The sequence below is a fragment of the Sinocyclocheilus grahami genome, unplaced genomic scaffold (assembly GCF_001515645.1).
Source record: "Sinocyclocheilus grahami isolate Dianchi unplaced genomic scaffold, SAMN03320097.WGS_v1.1 scaffold1237.1, whole genome shotgun sequence".
NCBI lineage: Eukaryota > Metazoa > Chordata > Actinopteri > Cypriniformes > Cyprinidae > Sinocyclocheilus > Sinocyclocheilus grahami.
In genome coordinates this window covers 42,048-59,218 of record NW_015506416.1, presented here as the reverse complement: position 1 = coordinate 59,218, position 17,171 = coordinate 42,048, and the positions used below count along the sequence as shown (strand labels likewise).

At 40.3% G+C, this 17,171-nt stretch overlaps 1 protein-coding gene and 1 pseudogene across 1 annotated transcript; both read left to right on the top strand.

The window, feature by feature from the left end:
• Positions 1 to 6,704: 6,704 nt before the first annotated feature.
• Positions 6,705 to 9,724, top strand: LOC107568351 (vomeronasal type-2 receptor 1-like). The gene is made up of 5 exons (XM_016254307.1): positions 6,705 to 6,904; positions 7,054 to 7,342; positions 7,416 to 8,024; positions 8,597 to 8,720; positions 8,823 to 9,724. Exons 1-5 carry the CDS (start codon positions 6,705 to 6,707, stop codon positions 9,722 to 9,724), a joined length of 2,124 nt encoding a protein of 707 aa, XP_016109793.1.
• A 396-nt stretch (positions 9,725 to 10,120) lies between these two features.
• The window catches only part of LOC107568350 (extracellular calcium-sensing receptor-like), a 25,222-nt pseudogene continuing 18,171 nt past the window's right edge, over positions 10,121 to 17,171 (top strand).

Genomic DNA, 17,171 nt, shown 5'->3' with positions numbered 1-17,171 from the left:
TAATCCCCTTTTACTGGTTTGGCTATCTACCCAACTCCCTTCATTTCGCCCACTCTTTCTTTTTTCTTGTCCTTTCCTACTACTTATTAAATTCCAGTCATCTGACTCCATTTCATCTTCATCGATTACCCCAGAACTCATCTTAATCCAGTCACAAACCAGTTTATGTCAACCGCCGTAGACTCCAAACAAGACGAAGTCGATCAACTGAGTTTCCACTGCCCCTACGCCGGGAAAAAACGAAATTACGTGTCCTTCACTTCCTCCTTCCGCCCAGCGATGTTTGATTCTTTTTCTTCTTCTTCTGTTTTATGGTGGGTAGCACCAGCGTTAAGGTGCATTATCGCCACCTTCAGTGTTGGAGTGTGGACCAAAGTGTACTTTTGAGAAATAAGCTCTCTAATCCATAAGTGATTATACTTTTAAGCTTTATTTCTTCCACTCCCACCTTTCTAAGTTTCTTCTTCATTGTTTCTCTTTCATTAAAATATTTTTGACAAACACATACATGTTCCACTGACTCCTCGTGTGGCAAACATATAAATGATGATTATAATTTGTGTACCCCCCTAAAAGAAAGTAGAGTTGCATGTCAGGTTTTGTTTTATTATTGTTTTATTTACTGTTATTTTATTTACAACTATTCATTTATTTTTATCCAAGAGCATTGTGAAAGACACATAGCACTATCAGGCGCAAGTGGGTCAGCTAGAAAAAGTGTCGGGGTCCTGAACATTCTGCGGTGAGCAAGAAAGAGATATGCCATGTTTGTGCTCCGTTTTGTTTTCACTTGTTTTGTTTATTAAATATGAACCTGATCTTCATTCCATTATGCTTGTCTATGGTCTCGTATTTCAAGTGTGCAACACTCTAATCTACACTGCTCACATAATCCTGTTGGACGTTTATTTATTAATTTTAAAGTTTTATTCAACATGTGACCAACCCTTAATCTTGACAAAATATTTTCCTCTTTGGTGCTTCTTTTTGTTCCCCTTCTAGAGAACTCAACGCTGCATCCTGGTGGACACTTTGGGGAACGCTGTCTGCGTGACTGGTACCTGAAGCATGCGTAAAATAACTCCAATCCTATTGGTCCACGTGGCCCGTGATGTCATAGGCGGGTACCCGAAAGTATAAAAGGGGCACCTGCTGAATACATCACCAACTTTTGTTGTCTTCGGAGCCATCTGTCTGTTGAACGTGTGTGAAACATCATCCTGGTGAGTCGAGCAGCGCTTTGAGGAATATGTGCCTCCGTGTTGGGATTCTAACACTTGAGGACATTTTCTAACCTTTTCGTCTTTGTCTCGGCGACCACACACTCTTTGTGATGAATCACTTTAATGCGCTCGGCTCGCATTTGCATTCCTATTCCCGAGGGATGTGGGGCAAAGCGTTCATGTCTCGGGCCAATGCCGCGGCTCGGTCTCTCTCAGCTCGTGGTGATTGCTTTGATCTGCGGTGGCCGCATACCCTCGACTATCAGGTTGCCTGATGCCGTGGATATTGCTCGCGTTGCTATAACGATGAAGTGTGAGCATCGTGTCACTTTTAGCTCAGAGCGTGCGAGATCGCGGGCAGAGCTATATTCAACTCAGTCGTGCCTCTCTAATATGCATGTTTTTGTGTTTGGAGAACCTCGCTGGGCACGATTATACTGAATGCTCTGTGGAATGAATCTGTTAGCTTTCTCTCCCAGGGTGCTTCAGTAGTCTAGAGTGGTTACGGGGAATGTTCCTTCCTGTGTTTAGCCGGGTGATAAGTGAACAGTCTCTGCTCAGAGTGTAGCCATCTGCGGATGATTATGCTCCAGTTCAGGCTGTTTTGCTTTGGAATATAGCAGTCTGAGGACAGCTATGTTCTAGCCAGTAGTTTATAACTGGGTTTAGTTCCCCTTGGGTACAAACTGTCTCAGGTAAGTGCTGAAGCCTTATTTGGAATCTGCTGTCTGAGGATAGCTGTGTTCCAGCTTGGAGACTGCTCCCCCTTGTGGGGTCTTTAAGTAGTGGTCTCCTTGAGCCCTTGCCTAGACTGCGCTGTCTCCCCTGTTCGGGTTTTAGGTAGATGGCCTACTTCATGGCAGGGGCGAACTTCAGCCTTATCTGAGGGAATTGCTATTTGAGGATAGCTGTGTCCAGCCACCTAGTGTTATGGCCGTTGCTTGCATCAGGCTTTGATCTGGACTATGGTTTTTATGTGTTCGCTCCTTAGCGAAACATTACTATGGTCTGGATCTTCCTATTGTGAGCCTCTGGTCAATATATTGGTGAACGAAAAGCTAGCCTACTGTGGGAATGTCACAGATTGGGGACCTCCTTAGTATAGCCACCTAATGGTGGTTATATTTAGGCCATGGTAGTTGTAGTGGTCCCCTTTCCTAGAGCCTAGCTATCTGAGGATAGCCATGTGCTAGCTCGGTGATTGCTCCCCTGCCTAGGGTTTTTAAGTAGCAGTCTCCTTAAGCCTTTACCTAGACAGTGTTGTCTCCCCTCTCTGGGTCGTAAGTAGACAGCCCACTCTCCGTGGTCTGGGTAGTTTCAGTCTGTTCCACCTCTGGTAGCCCTTCCTAGACACATAGCTATCTGAGGATATTTATGTGCTAGCTCAGTGACTGCTCCCCTTCGTAGGGTCTTAAGTAGCGGTCTCCCTGAGCCCTCACCTAGATAGCGCTATCTCCCATGCAAGGGTTGTAAGTAGATAGTTCACTCCTGTGGTCTGGGCAGCCTCATAGGATGGCTTACCACGGTTTTTCAGGCTAGCTGTGTGGGACCAGCTGCTGATAGCTCAGTGATTGCTCCCCTTTTTAGGGTTTTAAGTAGTGGTCTCCTTGAGCCCTACCTAGTCAGTGCTGTCTCCCTGCTAGGGTTGTAAGTAGACAGCCCACTCTTTGTGGTCTGGGTAGTCTCAGTTAGTCCTCTCCTGTTCTACTATTCCTAAAATCCATGTTTATGGTAAGCGCACACGCTAGCTTCTGTGCGCTTTCTAAAATCCACATTGTGGTAAGTGTGCACGCTAGGCACCCTGAGCACTGTTCTAAAACCCTGTATGGTAATGGGTTACACGCTCGACTTGGTTCCCATTCTCTGAGTTGGTTCTGTCCCCGGTTCTCCTTGGGCCCCACTCCACTTATGTTCTCTGGCAATACTTCTGAACAAGGCTTCCTCTTGTTAAGAGAGTCATTCTCAGGTGCAAGCTATCTGAGGATATCTATGTGCCAGCCCAGGGACTGCTCCCCTTCCTAGGGTTTTTAAGTAGCGGTCTCTCTGAGCCCTTGCCTAGAGTGTGCTATCTCCCCTGCTAGGGTTGTAAGTAGATAGCCCACTCTTGTGGCCTCATAGGAGGGCTTACCGGGATTTTTCAGGCTAGCTGTGTGGGACCAGCTGTGGATAGCTCATTGATTGCTCCCCTTCTAAGGGTTTTAAGTAGTGGTCTTCTTGAGCCCTACCTAGACAGTGCTGTCTCCCCTGCTAGGGTTGCAAGTAGACAGCCCACTATTTGTGGTCTGGGTAGTCTCAGTTTCCTAGGGATATAGCTATCTGTGGATAGCTATGTGACTGCTCCCCTTCCTAGGGTTTTTAAGGAGCGCTCTCCCTGAGCCCTGGCTTAGACAGTGCTATCTCCCCTGCAGGGTTTAAGTAGATAGTCGTTGCCTTGGTCTGGGCAGCTCTTCGTTAAGAGAGTCATTCTTAGGTACATGGCTATCTGAGGATATCAATGTGCTAGCTTTGGGACTGCTCCCCCTTCTTGGAGTTTTTCTCCCTGAGCCCTGGCTTTCCTGGCTTAGACAGTGCTATCTCCCCTAAGTAGATAGTCATTCCCTTGGTCTGGGCAGCTCTTTAGGAAGGTCCTTTTCATAAGACCCTTTGGCTATAGCTATCTGCAGATAGTTGTGTCCTTGCTGAGATTGTTGGTGGCAATCTTGATAACTCCTCTAGGCTTCCAGCCTCTCAGTGGTATTATGTATCTTGCTACTATTGCTCACATAGCATAGCTATCTGAGGATGGCTGTGTTCTTAGCTTGGTTAGGGTGTTCAACCTTATCTGGTATTGGGCTTCCTCATTTTACCAAGTTATGTTTGGTTTCCCCTTTCTGAGGATAGGTTTGGTGTATGTCTGTCACCTCCTTGGTGCTCTCTCACCAGGTGGACAGGCATGCACCTCGGCATGGCGTGACTGGATATCGTTCCCCAAAGTGTCCACCAGGACGCAGCGTTGAGTTCCCTAGAAGGGGAACGTCTCGGGTTACTCATGTAACTATGGTTCCCCGAGAGGGAATGAGATGCTGTGTCCCTTTGCCATGCCTTCGTCCTGCCTGTTTACGTCTCCTCAGACAACTGAGTTGGTGACGTATTCAGCAGGTGCCCCTTTTATACTTCCGGGTACCCGCTTATGACGTCACGTGCCACGTGGACCAATAGGATTGGAGTTATTTTACATATGCTTCAGGTACCGGTCACGCAGACAACGTTCCCCAAAGTGTCCACCAGGACGCAGCGTCTCGTTCCCTATCAGGGAACCATGGTTACATGAGTAACTCGAGACGATTTCCTCGCTACTCATACTTCTCGCTGTATTTTATAAAGATGACGCCCTGTGTTTCACGTTTCCCATTTTTGTTGCCACTCCTTAATGATATATGCTGTAATTATTGCTTTTTCTTCAAATTTGATGTTTATAGGTAGTAACCGAACTGAAACAAACTTTAGTTCGGGGATGATGATGCAAGACGCACAGCCAAAGTTTGTTAACTGTTGAACTGTCGAAGTTTGCCGATGATTACCGTAGATGCTGGTGAAGGAGTTTATGATACTTTGCCAGCCTGAGGCACATACTAGAAATATGCTTATGTAGTTTACTAATGTTATTAAATAATATTTTATTAAAACCTGTAAAATCCTTTCTGTAGAGAGATGTAAAATTATTGCACTATAGTTTATTGTATATGCAGATTATATTTTAAGTTGTTACACAAAATCAAGGAGTTTATAAGGTTTATCTCTCTATATACTTTAGACATGTAGAACATATCTACATTTCTGCATCAATGTATGTAATGTGTGCTGTAGGTGCAAAACTTTTAGTAATATTATTCAAGATGTAGATGATCTTATCCCCGGTAACCGATATTTGAACTGACTCCTCTCAACCTGCTGAAAATTTTAAAATCACAATGAGGTCACGCATTACTGGTGAGGATCACTGTATGAGGATCAGTGGCGGCTCCAGGATTTTTTTGTTGGGGGGGCTAAGGAGGGGCTTAACAGTTCAGAGGGGGTGCTAAAAATCTAATTAAATTGAGTGAAAATAATGAACGTATTCACAAAACATTTTATCTGTGATTGACTGATAGGGGCAGGCTCTGTCAGAGATTTATACATATAAATATTGTAGAGAACAATTTTATGTTGCCATATTCAAATAAAGGTTTAAAATTAGGGCTGTGCAATTAATATCATGCACATCTCGTCAGTAAAGCCGGGTTCATCTGCGATAATGAATGCGATATTGCCTAATTTTTCAGTGAACTATGGATCTGTGAAGTAAATGCCGCTCCATCTGAAAACAGGTGATGGAGATTTACTACTAATCACAGAACCGGCTTTTCTGATGAGATGCGCATGAAAATCGCATGCGATTAATTGCACAGCCCTATTTAAAAACACAAATTTTAATTGCCACATTCAAATAAATATTATATAAATATTATATATACAAGTATATGTTCAGCTAATTGTCAGCCTCTTACATGTATGCTTCTTGTAAACAATTAGTGAATATGCATATAAACAGCCTTTTAATTAACAGAGTAGAATAATTCTGGCTGATAGTAAGACATGCAAGCGTAAAAGAAAACCAAACTTGATGCAAGAAGAGCTGTTACTTCTTGCCCAACTGGTTAATGAAAACAAGGATATAGGCTAATCAAAGGAAAATTGTCTCAGACAAGTTCTACAACAGTCATAATACCCCTGCAATTAAGGCATATACCTTTTTAAAAGCTCATTATCGTCAAATGTTTCTAAAATGTTTATATTCAAGGCAGATTGCCGGCAACAGCCATTTTAGGAATAGGCTGTGGCTTGGTCTTAGTGACTTAGGAGTCCTCTTCACTACTCCTAACGTTACACAGATTTTGGAGCTAGTTTTAGTGCTAAAATGTTTTGTGAAATATTCTTAGAGCAAAAATTTAAGAGTCCCAAATTTAGGACCGAAACACCCATTATTTTTAAGATTTTCTCCTAAATCAGCAAGTTTGAGTTACTTTTAGCCTTAAGATGTTTTGTGAATATGGGCCCAGATCTTTTTATCTATGGATATGACATAAACATGCACAGAAAAAATTATGAAAGTACTAAATTTCCTGGGAAATAACAAAAATATTAATAATTTTTTGCTTGACATTCTAATATGGGGTTAAGCAAAACACTTTTTGGAAGATTGTTTTATGTGTTTTCTTATTATTTAAATTTGTTTAATTTTGAAGAAAAAAAGTTACATAGAGTAGGTTTAATGTTTGATGAGAGATAGTATGTTAAATGAGGTCTTACATATTCATTTCTTTGCTGCATCTTGGGTGCAATTACACTTCACGTGACCAAAGAATAAGTCATACATAATGATATGCAAGTTGAGTAACTTTATAAAACCTTGGGCGATAGAAACACCTCTTAGCTCTTTTTTTTGTAGAGCTTGATAGAACAATGATTTACATTTTTGTGTCTTTATTTCACCTTTCCAGTGCAGCTGTTACTTTAAACTGCTCCCCACAGGATGACTTTGATCTGCCAGTGTTCATGACTAGTGGAGACTTCACAATAGGAGGAATGTTTCCTTTACATTATAGAGTAGAGCTTCCTCCAACAGACTACATAAAGAGACCTTTAGCAGCACAGTGTCGAGGGTAAGGACATTTGTTATTTTCAAATAATTTGTGGGCAGTTTAATGTTTTATAAACTGTTTAATTGTTATTCCATTTGCCAGATTATAAGATGTCCAACCAATATTCTAAGCAAATTTACAAAGTTATTTTTTTGTGAATTTAAAAACAGGTTTGATCCAAGAGCTTTCCGCTGGGCTCTCTCTATGAAGCTCGCAGTGGAGGAGATAAACAACAGAAAAGACCTCCTGTCAAATCATACACTGTCTTACAGAATTTTTGACTCTTGTTCCACTCCTGTGACTGCTCAGAAAGCAATCCTGGCAGTACTGAATGGAGGGGATGTTGTTCAGAGTTCTATGTGCTCTGGGGCTGGCCCCTTATTAGGATTAATAGGGGAATCTGGATCCTCACAGTCCATTGTTCTCTCCAGAACTGTGCAACCCTTCCAAATACCCATGGTGAGTGTTTTGCATTATCTTCTTCTTCTTCTTCTTAATGAAATTTTATGGATTTTTAATTTCTGTTTTATAGATAAGCTATTTTTCAACCTGCTCTTGTCTAAGTAATCGGAAGCAGTTCCCAACATTTTTCAGAGTGGTTCCCAATGATGATTACCAGGTCAAAGCTATTGCACAACTCTTAAAAAGGTTCGGCTGGACATGGATTGGTATGGTGACTGAAGACCATGACTATGGCAGGTTTGCTTTACAAGGCTTAAAGCGGGAAATTGAAAATACTAACATTTGTCTGGCCTATCATGAAATGATCCCTAAAGACTATACCCAGGAACGAGTCCTAAAGATTCTTAAAGTAATGAAGGAATCCACAGCTAAGGTAGTTGTTGTTTTTTCAGTAGAAGGGGAATTTTATCCTTTCTTAAGAGAGTTTATGACTCAAAATATCACAGGAATTCAATGGATTGCAAGTGAGGCTTGGGTTACAGCTTCAATGTTAGCAGAAACATATCCATTCTTAGATGGCACAATTGGGTTTGCAATACGTCAAGGCCACATCCCAGGTCTTCAGAATTACCTCAAAACAGTGACCCCAGAAAGGTACCCTTCTAACCTTCAAGTTCAGGAGTTGTGGGAGGCTCTCTATGGTTGTTCTCCCTCCACAACCAGCTTGAACAGTACCATTGTATTGGATAAGCAATCTTTTTAGGCAAATGAATCAGGAAGATCTTTCTAATCAGTCAGACTTCACATGATTTATGTAGAATATATACATATTCAAATAATTCATGAATGCAGTGCTGTGCTCTTGATTATATTTAAATATTCTATACATATACATGCACACACACACATATATATATATTTGTGTGTGTGTGTGTGTGTGTATATATATATGTATATACACAGTGGTGTCCAAAATTATTACAACACTAGTATTTTCACCAGCTAAAAAATATTTTTTAAATCAGTTATTTCTAGCTTTTGCTGTAGTGTATCAGTAGGAAATATCAGTTTATATTTCAAATAATACAAATCAAATGACAGTAGTTTATCAGTAATCCTAAAAAATAACACTGCCAAACACACATGCTAAAAAACAACAACTTACTTACACATAGTAAGAAATGGTTATAAAAACTGAAACAGAAGTGAAACAAGTAATAGGAAAGAAGAGAAATAAAAAGCGATACTTATTTATATGTGTGATACTTATACTTATATATATATATATATATACACACTTTATTTTCACAGGTACCTGTCTCTGTGTGCAATAATAACTGTGCCCCAGGATTCAGGACTGCTGCCCGTCGTGGGCAACCTCTGTGCTGCTTTGACTGTGTTCCATGTGAGAGTGGCAAGATCAGTAATCAGACAGGTTTGTTTATACTGTCATTAATGTAACTTTAAATGCATTGAAGTGTTGTCATTATTATTATTATTTATTTATCTGTTTGTTTGTTTATTTTTATTTTTATAGATTCGATAGATTGTATGCCATGCCCTGAAGACTACTGGTCCAATGCAAACGGAACAGTGTGTGTCCCAAAAGTTGTGGAGTTTCTCTCCCATGATGCAATGGGCATCACCCTGACTGTGATAGCTGTTGTCGGAGCCTTTCTGACTGTCACAGTGTTGCTGATATTTTTGTACAACAGAGGAACCCCTATAGTCCGTGTGAATAACTCAGAACTCAGTTTCTTCATCCTACTGTCCTTGACTCTGTGTTTTCTATGTGCTTTGGTGTTTATTGGGGAACCTACATCCTGGTCCTGCATGCTGCGACACACTGCCTTCAGCATCACTTTCTCTCTCTGTATCTCCTGCATCCTTGGCAAGACTTTAGTGGTTTTGGCAGCTTTTACAGCTACCCGACCTGGAAACAATATAATGAAATGGTTGGGCCCCTCACAGCAGAAAATAATCATCTTCTGCTGCACTCTGGTCCAGGTGATCATATGTACTGCTTGGCTTACAATATCCCCTCCTTTCCCCTATAGAAACACTAAATATACACAGTCCAAGATCATCCTGGATTGCAGTGTGGGCTCTGATCTGGCCTTCTGGTGTGTACTGGGATATATTGGCCTTTTGGCCTGTGTCTGCTTTTTTCTTGCTTTTCTGGCACGTAAGTTGCCAGGCAATTTTAATGAGGCCAAATACATCACCTTCAGCATGCTTATATTTTGTGCAGTGTGGCTAGCATTTGTACCTGCATATGTCAGCCAACCTGGTAAATTTACAACTGCTGTGGAGATTTTTGCTATTTTAGCTTCTAGTTTTGGCCTCCTTCTCTGCTTATTTGCCCCCAAATGTTACATTATTTTACTGAAGCCTGAGAAGAACACCAAGCAACATCTCATGGGAAAAGTTATTAAATGATATATAAGGTGTTTGGGATATTGAATTAAAAAAGTATAGGAATATAGTTTAAATGAACAAAGCTCATCTAATATGATATGCTATGTTTACTCTAATGTGATATGTCCATATAGGGATATGGAGCAAAAAATGAGCCTGTATAAATTCTTATATGCTAAAACTAACATACACTGCATTACACTAAAACTAATTATTGTCTTTCTAATGAATTCAATATGTATGGCCATGGGTTGTGCTAGTGTTGTAAAAAGGAAACATATTAATAAAGCATGTTTATAAATATGAGTATTTTGAATCCTACTGATGACATATGACTGTGATGCATAATGAGATGCATTAAGACCTGTGTCTGGTATATATAACATGGTATCTTACCCACTGTAGTCATGCTAAGGGATGCAGGCATTAGAGAGCATGACAGTCCTGCTCCCATGGCTTCTGATTCATCATCTCAGTGCACTCACTCCTGGACATACTTCAAAATGTGTCCTGCAAAATGATTTTGAGCCAGGCCTTATGGCAAATGGAGATTATGTAATAGGGGGTATTTTTCCATTGCACTACAATCAGGAAATGCCAGACCTTAACTGTACTTACAAACCGGGGCCAGTCAAATGTAATGGGTGAGTAACAAAGTTTAATTAATTAATTTTATTTATTTTTAACTGCATAGAGAACATCTTGAATATAAACATCTTGAAAGTGTGTTTTGCTAGAAATATGTAAACCTGCTTGTTTAAGTTTGAATGCCCTTTATGTCCTTACTTCTGTTTTCTTCATCTGTAGATTTGATCCGAGAGCTTTCCGCTGGGCCCTTACTATGAAACTTGCTGTAGAGGAAATAAACAAGCGAGCCGATCTCCTGCCTAACTACAGTCTGGGTTACAAAATCATTGACTCATGTGCATACCCTCTGACATCGCAGAGATCAGTAGTAGCTGTTCTAAATGGGCCAAATGGGGAAAATAGTCCTATGTGTGAAGGTGCTGGTCCACTGCTTGCTATCATCGGAGAATCTGGATCAGCTGAGTCTATTGTAGTTTCAAGAATTTTGAGGCCTTTTGGGATACCAATGGTGAGTCTAAAGTTAAACTTTTTTTTAATGTAAGTGCATTATGCTGTGTGTGTGTGTCTGTATTTTTTTTTCCAGTAATGGACAGTCTTATCAGTCTAGCAGCCTTATCGACTGACAGTGAAACCTGTGCACTAAAACTTTAGAACAAAGATTAAATCATATTCTTGTTACATATTGTTCTCCTTTTTTCTTTGACAGATCAGTTATTTTTCATCCTGTGCCTGTTTAAGTGACAGGCAAGAATTCCCCACATTCTTCAGAGTCATCCCTAGTGATGCCTATCAAGTAAAGGCCATTGCAAAACTCCTGCTGCATTTTAAGTGGACCTGGGTAGGAGTGGTACGAGGAGATCACGAGTATGGTCGCTTTGCTCTTCAGGGCTTACTGAAGGAGCTGGAAGGTACAGGAATATGTGTTGCTTATCAGGAGATGATTCCTCTCTTATACGAGCGTCAAAGAGCGCTGGAAATCATTCGTGTCATGAACCATTCCACTGCTCGGGTGGTAGTGGGGTTCTCAGCTGAAGGGGAGCTCACACCCTTCTTGAGAGACTACATGGAACAGAATGTCACTGGGATACAGTGGATTGCTAGTGAGGCATGGGTTATAGCCTCTGTGTTCTCAGGAACTGAATATTACCCTTTCTTGGGAGGGACCATAGGATTTGGTATACGACAGGGCCAAATCCCTGGGTTAAGACAGTATCTCACAACAGTCAATCCAGAAAAGTACCCCTCAAATCCTCTGGTTCACGAGCTGTGGGGGACTTTATATGGCTGCTCCCCATCCAGTTTCAGCTTGAATAATCATCTGCCCTCCTGTACAGGGAAGGAGACTCTAAGGGTGCAGCACTCTGCCTATTTTAACACTTCCAGCCCCCGCATTTCCTATAATGTTTATAAAGGAGTCTATGCCATTGCTTATTCCCTGCATAATCTTATTCACTGTACACCTGGAAAAGGGCCATTTAGTAACTCCACATGTGCAAACTTGCGCAGTGTCTACCCATGGCAGGTACTCAAAATAAGGAGTGCTTAAATGTTTAATGCTAAAGTAACTGTGTACCAGGTTATGACTTGAACCATTGTAAACAAACTGTCTTGTTTTTATCTCTTCAACGCAATATTTCACAGTTACAGCAGTATCTCCAAGAGGTGTCATTCACTATTTCAGGAGAGACAGTGAAGTTTGACATGAAAGGCGATTCTATTCTATCTTATGACCTTATAAACTGGCAGAGGGGCTCAGCTGGAAATATTGAGTTTGTTAATGTGGGCATGTTTGACGGTGCACAAGAATCTGGCCAAGAACTGGTCATCCAGGAGAAGGCTATCATTTGGCCCGGCCATCAGACTGAGGCAAGCTGTTCTCACAGTGTATTTCAGTGCATGAGATTCCATGTTCTGAAGTTCTGTAGGGTCAAATGGAGGTAAGTGTCTTAAATAAAGAATTGCTCATCTGAAGATGGCAGTTCTATCTATGGAAAGGAAATGCAAACGGCTATAGTAATCCTTGTTTTTCAGTCTGTCAAAGTATGTCACATGCTCATTAATTCATTCTGGTTAGCTTAATATCTAGTTTGTTTCTTGTCAAGTAATTATTTCTGATTTTGACATGAAATACACACTAATATACATTTCTAATTTATGTGTATCTGTTGGCTAAGCAGGTGCTGGTGTCTGTGTGCAGCAACAGCTGTGCTCCAGGATTCAGGAAAGCTGTCCAGCGTGGCCAGCCTTTGTGCTGCTTTGACTGTGTACCATGTGACACTGGCAAAATCAGTAATAAGACAGGTTGGAGAACAAGTTCAATAATGCAGCAATAAATCTCACGAAAAAATTGATCTTCATCCTAATTTTTATAGTATTTCCCTCTCTTTAGATTCAGTAGAATGTATGGCCTGTTCTGAAGATTACTGGTCAAATGCTGAAGGAACAGTGTGCATTCCAAAAGTGGTCGAATTCCTGTCCCATGATGCAATGGGATTGACCCTAGCAGTAATAGCTTTAGTTGGGGTGTGCCTAACTTTAGCTGTGTTTGCTGTATTTCTCTATTACAGAAACACTCCTGTAGTACGCATAAATAACTCTGAACTCAGTTTTTTCATTTTGTTATCGCTGACTCTATGTTTTCTATGTGCTTTGGCAGTAGGAGTCAAATGTCATACTCTCCTCATTTTAACTTAACACTTATGATGTTTGGAGTTCCATTCAGTCCCAACACATTTACAATTTACAGAGTGATTGTATAAAAGAAGAAAAAATAAAATAAATATTGACATTTCCTACTGACACACTACAGCAATATATATAAATAACTGAGTTAAAACCATTTTTTAGCTGGTGAAAATACTAGTGTTCTAATAATTTTGCCATGTTTATTTATCTATTTATTTTGTTCTTTGATATTATTTTCTTTGATATTATTTGAAATAATGCCACATAATTTGCAAAAATATAACTACAATGTCAGAGTGTATTCACAAATTATTTATTTCAATAAACCAAATGCAAATTATTTAATCAATTAATACAAAATTAACTTCATATTTATATTTTAATCACTACAATTAGAAGAAATTAAATTAAGGGAACCGTGTTTTTCAACAAAGGAAACATTAAACAAGGAACCCAAACAGGGTTAATTTCTTATTGCTACCATTCATACAAATGAGACATTATACAATTAGTTATCACACAATGGTTCAGCAGTGTGTGCTAGTGTATTAATTTACTGGACACTACAATTCCTGCTAAATGTTTTGAGAGACCATAAGGTACAACACAGGCCAAACTCAATTCTACATCTCTCCTGGGACAGTATGTCCATGCTCTTTATAAGTAATAATAATAATAATGAGGACAAAAATGTCAGGGTGCAGAATATGACCTATTTGTCAGAGTAAAATAATAGTGTAAACTTGTAAAAAGTAGTACAGTGACAGAAAGAAATATAAAAATGCATTTTAAATGTAACATTTCTCCACGGATTGACAGGGGGTGGAGGGACTTTGAAAAAAGCACGTTTTTTTTTTTTTTTTAGTTTTAACCTTATGATATATTGTAATTATAACTGAGTGTTAAAATATATTAACCACACCCTCTTATGTTTTTTTTCCCCTTGCAAATTCATTGTCACAGAAAACAATAGTGGCTATTTAAACATGGTGAAATGCTCACCTGATAGTTGGGGAGTTCGCTGTTCTAGCAGGAGACATGCATGTTTCACTCATAACAGTACTTTGCATTGCCAGGCTTTGTCCCACTGTGTGTGGAGTTAATTTTGGTACCTGCATCCTGCAAGGCAACCCTCAGGCCCCTGCACTCTTCAAGAACGGAGACTTGGTTATTGGGGGGGGTTTCTCCATTCATGACTATCTGAGGACAGAGAAGCACACTTACACTAGACAGCCACAACCACTACCCACATAGATTGGTTCGGCCCAGTGATGGGCCACACAACCCACTTTCACTTGGCCCATATTCAGCAATGAATTACAGTACATGACTGGACCAGGTCTGGTTGCCAGAACTCGGGCCACATATGGCCCATGGCATTGCCATATCTCAGCCAAATGTATGACTATAGCTGGCCCTATTCTGGTCCTATTTAGGACCAAACAATTGGTTCCACATGTCAGCCTCAATAAAACCTTGATCTAGCCACATTATACACACCCTTGGGCCAGATGAAAAATGCCTGAACAACAACAGTATTCTGAAAAAATATTTATTGTTTCACATTTAAACAAAACAATTAACAAAAAACAAACACAAACAAAAAACAATGATTGAATGTCAATGTCATGTTTCACACAGCTCTTGGACATCTATGTTTCAGTTCATGAACAAGCGGCACTGTGCACACAACATTTTAACTTCTGATTCAGTTCATGAACAAGCGGCACTGTGCACACAACATTTTAATTTCTGATTCAGTTCATGAACAAGCGGCACTGTGCACACAACTCTTCAACATCTGATTCAGTTCATGAACAAGCAGCACTGACCAACTCTTGAACATCCAAACAAGTCGCAAGTCCGTTAACCTGTTGTACTCTCCTGACGCTCTTTTCTCTTCATCCTCTTTCTCCTGCCACCATCCCAATCCAAGGCCAGTGTCACGAATCCTGTCCATGGACTTCCGTTCATCCCCATCAGAGGTCACCCTTTCCATTACATTGACTCTCGCACTACACCTACTGTTGCTTATCATCCCGGACTACATATCCCATCATTCATTGCACTGATTGCACTCAGCACGATTGCACACAGCTGTTTTCACTGATTGCACACAGCTGTTTCACATCACTCACTCACTATATAACACTCACTCAAACTACCATTCACTGCCGAGTATTGCTTAGCCTGTTAGTTTTCCTAGTTCCTGTTTTCTTCCCGTGTTTCCTTGTTTTGCTTTGCCTAGTCGGTTTCCTCGGTTCTGATCTATGCCTGTCTCCCTGGATTTTTCCCTCTAGTCTCGCCCCTGTGATTCTGTCTGCCGATCGTCGACCTACGCTAGCCCTGGGACTATTCTTGTGTTTTGCCCGCCATATACCTATTTGCCATTGTTTGACTCTGCCTGTGTTTCTGACCTCCTCTGCTTTGAATAAAGCTTGCACATGGATCCACACGTCTCACGTCTTGTCAGCCCCGTAACAGCCAGATATAGCCATCTTTTGATGGTGGAATCAATGTACTTTTCTGTGGCCGCAGACGTCAGGGGGTTACGCCTCACAGCCACTGAAACATACATGTAAACATGGTTTGAAATTAGCTTCTGTATCAAAAGCTAGTGTGGCTATTGGATTTTAAAGGACAATTACATTCAAACTGAACCCAGAACCTATTGACAGACAATCTGTAAGATCTACACACAGAGTTTCAGTTTTAGTGGAATTGTCAGTTACACTATGTTTTATGGTGTCTTGTTACACAGTGTAATTGTTAATTTAAGAACAGAGTAATATTATTAAACAAGTACTTACTATAGTGTTAGTATTAGGGTTTGGTTTAAAGTCACTGCATGTAACTATTCATAAATAACTGTTATTACAGTAAGTACATGTAACATGCAGCAAGGACACTGTAAAATAAAGAATAACAGACTTGTTTTCCTCTCCTCTACCCTGCTCACCACCTCTTATCTACCTCATCCCTTCTCTGCATAACTTCTTCCTGTCCCCTCCTCTTTTTTTCCTCATCCCCCAATTTCTCCACTTTCTCCTTTTCCTCTGCCCTTTTTTCTCCCTCCCCCTGTCCATCCCTTCTCTCACTCATTTCCTCATTCTCCTCTGTTTTCTTTCTCTACTCCCCTTTTAACCTGAATTATCAATTTAAATAAATTTTGATGATTCAAACACTTAAATCACTCTTATGGCATAAAGTACAACTTACCAATCACAACAACCCGTAAACGTAAGCACTGGAAACCAATTTTTCCATTTATTCCTCTCATGTTGATTTTTTGGGCCAAAGAGTTACATGTGCATCTCAGTAAATTAGAATGTCGTGGAAAAGTTCATTTATTTCAGTAATTCAACTCAAATTGTGAAACTCGTGTATTAAATAAATTCAATGCACACAGACTGAAGTAGTTTAAGTCTTTGATTCTTTTAATTGTGATGATTTTGGCTCACATTTAACAAAAACCCACCAATTCACTATCTCAACAAATTAGAATACTTCATAAGACCAATAAAAAACAACTGTAACTAAAATAGATAACTAATACAAATCAAACTACATTATTATCAGTAATCCCAAAAAAATAACACTGAGCCAAACACACATGCTAAAATAACAACAACTTACTGACACATAGTAAGAAATGGTTATAAAAAAAACTGAAACAAAAGTGAAACAAGTAGTAGGAAAGAGGAGAAATAAAAAGCAATACTTATCCTTTGCCGGTGTCCCTGCCCGGTTGAGTCACACGGTAGAGTTGATGGTCTTTACACTCTTCGGTCCGCACACGACCGCAGCCGCGACCGCTTCCGCGGTAAACTAAGCTTCTTTTTTATTCGTTTAACAAAACTCAAATTGAATTCAGCTGGACACACTTTCCTGTTTATCACAACAAATGGCCAAGCAAAGCGTACAACACTGACAAGGTACGCGATACAGTACGAGACCAAACATTATCTGCTGTGATACAATGCATTACATTTTTAAAAAATGCTGAAGCTTCTTTCCTTTTTATTGACATTGTTCCTTCCAGAGTGCCTTCCATGTCATCATAGTGACAGTCAGGGGCGGATTTAGTGATTTGGGGGCCCCGGGCAAAATACAGGAATGGGGCCCTATACAATTTCATACATCTACAACCTTGAGGTTTCTTTCACTGTTGCTTGCTGCTGCACGACTGTGTCCC